We start from the raw sequence: 10,486 nt of genomic DNA, 5'->3' as shown, positions 1-10,486 counted from the left end.
CAATCCCTCAGCCCTTCAGCTTAAAGGCAGTTGCCGCCATTTTCTAAAAGAAACTTGAAGTCCTAAATTGGAATGATTTAGGGTTCTTCCTACTTCCTTGTTATCCCGGCCAAATCTCTTCCTTCCAGAGTTAACACGGGCCTATCAACCGTGTTTAGCGTTTGTGGGGACAAAGGTTGTGTTTCTTCACTCCACACCCTTTCTCTTTTCTGAGGCTGCCCCACTGAACGTCTTTCAGGTACTTGTTTTTTCTTCTGGGCCTGGGCATTTCCTGTTTCCTCTTCTTCCTGCTCATCTGCGCACCCTCCTCCCCCTCAACTCATCCTGTTGTTCTTTGCTTAGATGCCACTTCCTCTCCAAAGTCTTCTTAACCCCTTGCCCAGGCCAGGGTGGGTGCCCCCTCCCACTTCATAGCCTTTTCATCACTGTCTTATCATGCCTGGGAGCTTCTGGAGGACAGAGGGGGGTTGATTTTGATCATCGCTGCTCCAGTGCATCATCCAGTTCTGATAGAGAGCAGGCACTCCACACATGTTTACTGAATAAGTAAGTGAACAAAAGCATAGGAGGGTGTAAAATGGAAAGGCTTAATGCAGTTAAGACAGTGGAAGGCATTCAGGCTAGTTTATAAAGAGGAAGAGAAAGAAAATAACTTTCTTGTCTATGATGTACCCAGCTTAAACATTTATTTATCCAGGCTTTTTAAAGATTCATTAACTTATTTGATTTTCACAGTAACCTTATGAGTGTATCTCTTTTACCAATTAAGAAACTGGTGCTCAGAGAGGCAAGGTGTCTTTTCCAAGGTCACAAGGCTGGTAAATAGCAAAGCTGGGGGTCCACCCACTAGGCATCCAGACTGCAAGCCCAGCCTGTTCCACCAGGCCACAGTGCTTGGCAGTCACTGAGGAACACTGGGCACCTAGAGAGGGAAGACTAATGAGGCGAAAGAGAAGGAAGGCCATGTCTAATCTGATAGCTTAGAACTTGGAACTGAAGCAAAACATGTCTCCTGAGTTTCATTCTGTGATTTAAGCCTAATCATGCCCTTGACCTTGAATGGTCAGAGAGGAGGAGTATGTCAAGGAAGTGGCAGGACAAGGATAAAATGAGTACATCTGTGTTATCCTACCACTAATTTTTTTTTTTTTAAAGCTGAAGATGCTTTTTTTTTCCTTTAGGGTCATTGTGTCAAATGTGATTTTTTTTCAAAACAGCCACGCTGAAATGTCACATTTCATGTTTGTTTGTTTTTTTAAACTCAACTCTCCCCAGAACACTTTATAATAAAGATAACATATAATATACTATATACATCTCTTTAAAATAGTCAAGTACCATAATGCCCTTAAAACAGGGTTTGGTAAGCCAGTAAGGTCAATTATAGTTGACAAAATACACTCAGCATGGGGCATGCCATGTCACAGCACCCAGTAAAATGCTGGGACTGTTCACAGAATTATCCTTCATTAGGAAAGAAAAATTAGAACTTCTGTGTTCTAGCTGTTTTTCCTTCCACCTAAATAAGTGCCTATGCATGTTGTCTTGACAGATATTTTTGGAATTTGAACATTGGGGATCTAGTCTAGTGAAGAATCAGAAGGGCATAGTTGACTGCCTACAGTAGGTTTTTAGTCCCGTCCATAATCCTCGACACAGCATCCCAAGTCGAATTTCTTCCACCTACCAGACAATTTTAGCAGCTCACCTAGTGCTACATCTTCTGAGCTGAACGTAGGCATTTCCGCCATCCTACCTTCAGTTCCTATCCCCGAGGAAAGAGGCTGCATGTGAAAACACAGTCAAAGCCAACGCAAACTACTTTTGGAGAAAAGCTTTTCTTTCTGTAGGCTGTGAAGCAGGCTGTTGGTCCTACTAAATCTATTTCCAGGGTCAGTGTGCTGAGACTTGGGAGTCTGAATTTCTTCCCTGGTTCCTACCAGCTGTGGGACCCTGGCCAGTCACATATCTGTTCTGCCTACTTCACTAAGTGCTTGGGAGGTCCCGAGGCAATGGAAACCAAACGGCCGTAGAGTCTAATGAATCACACAATCATAGCATTTCTCCCCACCCAACACACTGTTTACCTGCTTACTGGGTCTGTGTTCTCCCTCTTTAATGTAAGCTCTACGTGTACAAAGTTTTGTTGGTTTTGTTCATGCTGTACTCACCACAGCACCTAGAACAAAGTGGGGCATTTAGTAGAGGTGTAAGAAATATTCTGTAAGATTAATTCTTTTAATTCATTTTCTGACAAGAGCAATCCAATTGATTCTGCAACTTAAAGGGCATCTGTGCTCATCTCCTAAAACTAGATGGTATCGGCAAATCGCGTTGATCTCTCACTTTGGGAAGTTCCCTGGCCTTTCCTGTCTGTGAAAAAGACTTTATCCTTTTAAGAGGAAGCAGGAAGTTAGAATTCCAAGAACTGTGGGTTGGGAATGCCCATAACCCAGGCTACTCAAGACTAACTAGGTAAAATTCTTAATCAATGGCAAAGCTGCGTGGAGCAGTTTTTAGAGGTAATTCCACTGACAAGCTACCACTTTCCCTTGAATTCCCTTGAATTGGCTTTGCTGATGGAGCCCACCTGAAGTTAGTAATGATCTACAGAGAAAAAGGCAGTGTCTTGCTAATCTTGCTGCGTGCTGTAAAAAAAGGTGAAACACAAGACTTTGGTTTCCAATGTGGTGACCAACATACAGGTCACACCAGTACTTTCACGAGACCATCGAACAACTCAATGTCACGTCAACTGAGTCCATGTAGATATCTAAGTGTAAAGCTCGTAAGTGTAAAGCTCATAAACAAACTTCAGCACTGAGAACAGTGATAGGCTTTGCCACATCCTACTCTAATCCAGATGCTAAGTAGTAGTTGAGTGCTCAACTTTCTACCACCTGGACCCAAGGCTGAGAACACTGATAATTCACAATTTTTACTATGTACCTCATCTTCATTAATAATTCCAAATCAAAGATACGATTGGTCAATTCCTTCTATGCTATAAAGGTTTTTTCTAATTTTGTTAGGAAAAAAAAAGTGTATAAAGAAAACACAGTTTAAAATAAGGTATTGAAACTGCTTTAAAGAAAGTTTTATTTACTGCATACATCCTAAGAATGTATTGTAAATGAAGCAAGATCTAAATAAACTTAAAAGCTTTTCAAATACAAAGCGACTAAAGATAACAACTAAACTGCCAGCATGTTTGAAAACAGAGAACTCGAAAGCTTTTTTTTTTTAAACATTTTTATAGTTTGTTCTTAACCCTAAAAAAAAGTTCACATTTCAAGTTACAAACTTACCTCAGTAGTGTACATACGTGAAATGGTTTTAAAACAAGAGGAACAGGCAGACCATAGGTAGGTAGGAGGCTCACTGATACTTAACTGGCTATGTCACCAACATTTATTTTTAAGGTAGTTTGGTAGTTGCCATGTTAAGACACCATTTTTTCCTTTTTTTTTTTCCTTTTTTGCAAATAATTTACAGGCACATGTAAAATACAGTAAGACCTCTGGATCAGTCTCATCCAGTGAACCTCTGTGCTAATTAACCCCTCACTGGAAGGACAGTAAGAGAGCACTTCTTTCATACAAAGTCAAGGGATGGGAACTGAATGCAAACTGCATTTTGTTGGATTACTCATTACAACGGATTTAAGTTTGGATGCAGCTCGCTGGGTACATCATCAGAAACATTGCACAATTACTTTCTGTCATTTAACAATGATGGAAAGGAAGGCTAGGAATGTTTAAAGGCCTTTGCAGGCACTCAATAATCTTATAGAATAGTTAAATAAATATTGCTTATATATAAAAAATCCATCCCACCCTAAGATGAGGGAAAAGAGAGCATCTGGGAATCTCTTAATTTAAAATGTAAAACAGAACTAAAACATCTGCTAAGGGCATGATCCTATTATTAATCCACAATAAGAATTCAGCCATCAGCAAAATTCAGTGAGTGGAAACATTTGATGGAATCTCTAATATGATGTAAAAACACAACTATGTCCTTGCCATCTATTGCACACCTCACTTCCTTGTTAGAACCTTAAAAAAAAAAAAATTCCAAGTTGATGTATTTCATAAAGTAGATGACAATCTTAACATTTTACTGTATTTTACATTCACTCTGCTAAACAAAAGCCTTTAAACAGGCACAAAACACTGCAACAATACATTTACTTCCTAATAAAACAGAACTGTTTAATAACATTGAAATAAAATGGTTCCATTTTGCATTCAACTATATACCGTGAAATTCTGCAACATAAAACAACTAAAAATGAGCATTAGGAGATATTTACAAACTTTTACTCCTACAGGTCTCTCCTCCTCCTCCTGGCTGTGCACGCCCCAATTCAGTTCACTTGCCACATGCATGGCAACAACGGAGGGAGGCCCTGTTCAAAAGACATAATATTTCCAACACCCCTGACAACCAGACATTGTGCATGAAACATGATAAGGCAACTAGAAGCATAACCGTCTGCTAACAAGAGCCTTTGGGGTCTTGTCTATAATAACATTCTCTGTCTCTACAAACTTAGACTTCAAAACAAATATATAATAAAAGCATTAAGAAAGGAGTGAAGGTTTCATATTGGACAATTAAATAGCTATGCAAAGATGCCTTATGCAAACTATTAAAATCTTGTGCTTACACATACTCTGCTATTGAAAATAGCTCCCCAACCAAACCACAACCCCCCCAAAACAAAAACCCATACAAAACAAAAAACCCTAACAAAAAGAAGTATAAAAGCCATCAATGTTCTCTTGTCAGAGTAATTAATTTGTCCTTGACTTGCCAAATATGAAGGTGGGGGTGGGGGCGGGGGGGGCGTGAGTGGAGGGTAGCGGCGGGGTGGGGGAGGGGACATATCTAAGAGCAAAGGCACATGGACAATGAGAAGGGGCCCAGGACGATGGCAGCAGGTGACCGCGCCTTCCAGTGTTCAGACTCAGAAGTGTGACAAGTCTTTTCAATATTGGCTTAAGGAGAGGTCGAGCGTTTAAAGAACAGAACCATCATGAGTAACATGTGGTTAACACCCGTCAACCCTTAATTCCAGCAGAAATAGAGGTTTCACTCATTTTATAATTGCACTTTCCAGTATAACTTTTAAAATAATGTTTTCTGTAGTATTTTTAAAGCACTATTGTTTGTATCTTTAAATATTGAATATATTTTTCAAAATAGTTCCCTAGCTGCTCAAGTGTGCTTTTTTTTAATATATACTTGATATATTATTGAAGGTACTACAAAATAGAACTCTCTGGAGTGCAGAAGTTAAGAAAATAACCTTCATAACTGAAAATATATCCTTAAAAATACAAAAACAAAAACCTCTATACAAATGTACTACCGCGTACAAATTTTTAAGAGATGGTGTTTAAGGCACAAACCATTGCAAGTCTCTTAGAAATGTATGAACACAGGTCTGCTAAATTGAAAACAGTCTTAAAAAACTAGTGAAAACTTCATGTAATATAAAATATTCCAGTATGGTATCTGATAACATTCTTCGCGTTCGGGTTTCGTGTGTGCTAGCCCAGCACGCTCCTTCTTCATAAATAGTAAAGCGTTCCTTCAGCGGCGGCAGCAGGCCTCAGTAGGTCTGGTACACGTCGTGGATGGGTACCTGGATGGCTGCGGCGGGGAAGGCCTGAGGTATGTAGCCCGCGTACCCGCCGTACACGGCGGCGGCGGCAGCTGCGTTCTTCTGTAGTGTGGCGATCGTGGCCGTGGCGGGAGCAGCAAACGGCACGTAGCTGGCTCCGTAGATCCCGGCAGCGGGGATTCTCGGAACATTCGGAGCCACCGTGTACACTGGAGTTATTGGGCGACCCTGAGGGGAGAGAAAGCATCCTTATTCATCACCTGTAGGTATCTAACCAGACAGGCGGAGGACCCCACCCTAATGGCAGAAAGCGAGGAGGAACTGAAGAACCTCTTGATGAAGGTGAAAGAGGAGAGTGAAAAAGCTGGCTTAAAACTCAACATTCAGAAAACTAAGATCACGGCACCCGGTCCCATCACCTCATGGCAAACAGATGGGGAAACAGTGGAAACAGTGACAGACTTTATCTTCTTGGGCTCCAAAATCACCACAGACGGTGACTGAAGCCAAGATGTTAAAAGAGGCTTGCTCCTTGGAAGAAAAGCTATGACAAACCTAAATAGCATATTAAAAAGCAGAGCCATCACTTTGCCAAAGAGGTCTGTATAGTCACAGCTGTGGTTTTTCCAGTAGTCACGTATGGATGTGAGAGCCCGACTATAAAGAAGGCTGAGCACTGAAGAATTGATGCTTTTGAACTGTGGTGTTGGAGAAGACTCTTTAGAGTCCCTTGGATAACAAGGAGATCAAACCAGCCAATCCTAAAGGAAATCAGCCTTGAATATTCGCTGGAGGGACTGATGCTGAAGCTGAAGCTCCAATACTTATGGCCACGTGATGAGAGGAGCCAACTCACTGGAAAAGACCCTGACGCTGGGAAAGATTGAGGGCAGGAGGAGAAGGGGGCGACAGAGGATGAGATGGTTGGATGGCATCACTGACTCAATGGATATGAGTTTTAGCACATTCAGGGAGATGGTAAAGGATAGGGAAGCCTGGTGTGCTGCAGCCCATGGGGTTGCAAACAGTTGGACATTACTGAGTGACTGAACAACAACAACCTATCCATTCATTCAACAACCCCATTCATTCATTCAGCCTCCAGGGGTGAGGCAATGACAAAGAAACAAAAGTTTCCATTCTCAGGGCAGACAGACAGACAAGGACAGACAAGCAATAATCGTAAGGGACAGAGACAGGAGCCACTGAAGTGGAGCTGCGTCCTCAAGGCACATTCAAAGCCAACTGGTGACCATGACAGAACGGGCATGTTCACGGAAAGTTCAAATACTCTGGAATCTTCTGCCCACCATTCTACTCAATCAACCTATGCACCAGAGCGAGCTAGAGATGGGAGTTGAGGTCTACTCTTTACTCAGTTGATCTCACTGTAATTATGAATAAGTATTTTTCCTAAAATACATGCCACCTGCCTCAACTCATACCTAAATGAAGGAACATGATGTATCAACAATGGAGAGGAGCACAGTCTATGACTTTATGGAACAAAATACACAGCTCTCCCAAGGGCCAGTGTCATAAGCTGTGACCTAAAAAGATTGTGATCATACCAGATCTTCAACAAAGGCGTTTGCTTCAACTATCGCCGACTTAAGATACGACACCACTAAATATACAGTTGCTGTGGAAGCTTAGAGAAGAAGCCAACTACCTTGAGGAGCAAGAGGAAGCGTCTCTGAAGTGGAAAAATCTGAGCTGGGTTTTGAAGGATAAGTGGGGCTTCCCCGGTGGCTCAGATGGTAAAGAATCTGCCCGCAATGCCAGAGACCTGGGTTCTGTCCCTGGGTCAGTCAGATCCCTTGGAGAATGGAATGGCTACGCAATCCAGTGTTCTTGCCTGGAGAGTTCTGTGGACAGAGGAGCCTTGTGGGCTACAGTCCACGGGGTCGCAAAGAGTCGGACACGTCTGAGCGACTAACACTTTCACTTGGATAAGGTGGGATTTCCACATGAGCAGGAAGTGGGGAAGGAGGAGCTATCTGAAGCTGCCTTACTGTAGATGCCATGCTTCTGAAAGTCCAGGATGCTTCCTTCCCTCCACTTGAGAGTGGAACATACTACATTTTCAGAACAGGGGTAGACGAGGAAGACTGTGGTTCAGTATTTTCCAAAGTGTTTGCTATATGGAGTCCACTCTGTGGACCGCTTTAGGGAAAAGATTTTTGGTAAAACAAAACATAATACATTTATGTAACCAAACATCTTGTGTAACTTATGTTTCATAGAATGCCCTGTGGCACAAATAGTTCAGGATATGTAAAAGGGAGAATTAGATTTTAAAAAATTATTTCTTCCTGGGTCTTATAAAGGAATTACTTATCATTCCTTTACAAAAAATCTGCAAATTAGAGTCACAAAATTATGTTCAAAGCAACTTCAGAATTGAAGAGTCATTTTTTTTCAACTGTAATCCAAATAATAATTACAAATAATATCCAAATGATAGCAGTAACAGAGATTACAGTCTGCTGGGCACTATTCTAAGTGCCTTATTTAAATGACACTATTGAGACATCATCACAACCACCAATGAAGCTGGTGGATTATATGGAGAAGCTTCGATGTTTTAAATGACTTGCGCACGGTGACATAGCTTCTAAGCAATGGGATGTGTGAGCCTGGCACCTGTGCATTTAGCCTTGCATTATCCTGCCTGCTACAATGCAGCCACAATGAATGTTAGTAACACTTTACAGCCAAGGAGAGAAACTTTGGAACTGGGAAGGCTGTGGTTCACAGCAGGACACAAGCTGCCTTCTCCAAATCTGTGGACATCTCTTTAGTGACAAATGCACAAAGGAAAGGATCACCAGGAAGGTGAGATCTGAGAGAAACCACTCCATGTACAACAGTGCGAGCCCAACACCTGAGCCCAGGGGAGTGTGATGAGGTTGAGTTGAGTGTGGGGAGCTGGGGAGGAGGAGAGAAAAAGCCCTCAACTTCCCCTCCTCTCAAAAAAGGGATGGTTCTTGCTCTACTGATACCACTGACTTGCTGTGACGATTGAGACACTTTGAGAAATAAAAGTGAAAAAAGGATTATCTACACATGCAAGCTTTTTTTTTTTAAATTGCCTCTGAAGGCTACATGAAATTTTGGATTTAAATGGTTACAAAGGAACATCTCTGAGCTCCTGCAAAACAGAGGAGGAAGATCGAAGGTGTTCCCCAGGAAGGTCACTGGGAACCGATGTGTGGCTTCACCCTGAAAAGTGTTCTTTTTACCAATCCATGGAGCTTAAAATGCTCCTTCCTCTGCTCCAATTTGGCAGAGAACACAGAGGAGGCAGAGGACAGAACGTCTCCGAGAACCCAGGTCAAAGAGCTGAAGGCAGGACAGACAGTACTCAGCTTTGAGGGAGAGCAGTGGGGCCACACACTCAAGGCAGCCATTCCCACGTTACGGAGGAAGTAGCTCCAGGCATTCTGCAGAATATACTGGAGGAGGGAACAACGGCCATAGGAATCTACTGATGACGACAGCACACTGAACAAATCCCAAACCACAAGACCCCGACGGCAGCATCCAGTGCAGACTGAAATAAGACAGAAACAGTCTGCAATCCAGGATATGATCATGAAGCCTGAAATCTGGGCCGAACCACAACGGTGACCATGCAGCAAAGACCAAAGTTCACGGGTTTCCTAATAAAGAGGAGTTAGAATTAGCAGGATTCCACTAGGTAATGCTTGTAGGTTAATGTATGTATTTATAGTCAGGACACAGTAATAACTACTTCGTGAGTCATTTCCAACCCAAGACTACTGCCGGGGTTCACAAGCCTAGCTGTTTCAGCATTACTGAGGAGGTGGGACAAAATATGGATTCTAGAACCCAAGCCCAGCTCTGCTGAATTGGAATCTTCTGGGGTTTGAATCCAAGAATCTCTGCTTTATAAACATTGTCTCCTGGATAATTCTTATCCAGTTAGATACAAGACATCCCTGCCCTGAGTTTTTATGCTTATGGATTGATGAGGTGTTTGATACTCACTGCTTCACAAAAGATAGCTTCAACAAGATTATTTTTCTGTCTAGGAGAATGATATATTGTATAGGTATTCCCTGTGTGCTACATATTGCAGAAACAAAGAAATATATATAAGATGTGGCTCTTGGTCTGGAAGTACTTTAACTGGGGAGACAGAACATAGAACTTGACTGGTAGTTCAGTAGCCAATACTGAGAAGTACAGGACAGATGGTTTCCAAGGTGCGATAGATGGAAAAGGTTCTAGAGAAAAAAACCAGATAGAGGAGAACACTATGAGCAAAGGTGGGGAAGAAGGATGGAACGGTCAAACTGGATTGGGAGGAGAAATGGGAATAGTTGGAAATGGTTGGGAGAGAGGATTAAAGGCAGATTTTGTAAAGTTTCATAAATCTTTATCTCTATAGACATTTCTGTCTCTCTACAGGTACTCACATACATACATATATATATATATATGCATACATATATACGTACGGATATACTCAAGAGAGAGAGAGATGGAGGGGAGGAAGAGGGGCAGAACTTTAAAAAACCTTTACTGAACTATAATCTGGAATGCAAAAACTACAATCTGGCATGAACTATCCCCTGGGACTCCGTGTGTCTCCTCTGTAACGATAAGTACATGAGTTAAAAATTATCCTGTGTCATTAAAAAAAAAAAATAGGATGTATAACGTCACTGTGAGAAATTACATATGTCATTTTTGCATATTGCTTCCTATCTTTAATACAGTGGCGATTTTGGGATAGTACAATCATTAGCTAACATTTTCCCGTCCTGTCATGATTTATCTTACAAAAATATTTCTATCACTCAGACCCACAGTTCCAGCAGAAGG

The 10,486-nt window shown here is 41.8% G+C and overlaps 1 protein-coding gene across 12 annotated transcripts in view; it reads right to left on the bottom strand.

The window, feature by feature from the left end:
* Nucleotides 1–3,075: 3,075 nt before the first annotated feature.
* Nucleotides 3,076–10,486, bottom strand: part of RBM47 (RNA binding motif protein 47) — a 174,854-nt gene continuing 167,443 nt past the window's right edge. For all 12 annotated transcript variants that reach the window (XM_043438772.1, XM_043438784.1, XM_043438782.1 and 9 more), the window contains one exon: nucleotides 3,076–5,860. In XM_043438772.1, coding sequence (XP_043294707.1) covers nucleotides 5,621–5,860 — 240 coding nt within the window. In that variant the 3' untranslated portion in view covers nucleotides 3,076–5,620. The remainder of the gene's footprint in view (nucleotides 5,861–10,486) is intronic.

The sequence above is a fragment of the Cervus canadensis genome, chromosome 19 (genome assembly GCF_019320065.1).
Source record: "Cervus canadensis isolate Bull #8, Minnesota chromosome 19, ASM1932006v1, whole genome shotgun sequence".
NCBI lineage: Eukaryota > Metazoa > Chordata > Mammalia > Artiodactyla > Cervidae > Cervus > Cervus canadensis.
This window is presented reverse-complemented; position numbering and strand designations above follow the sequence as displayed.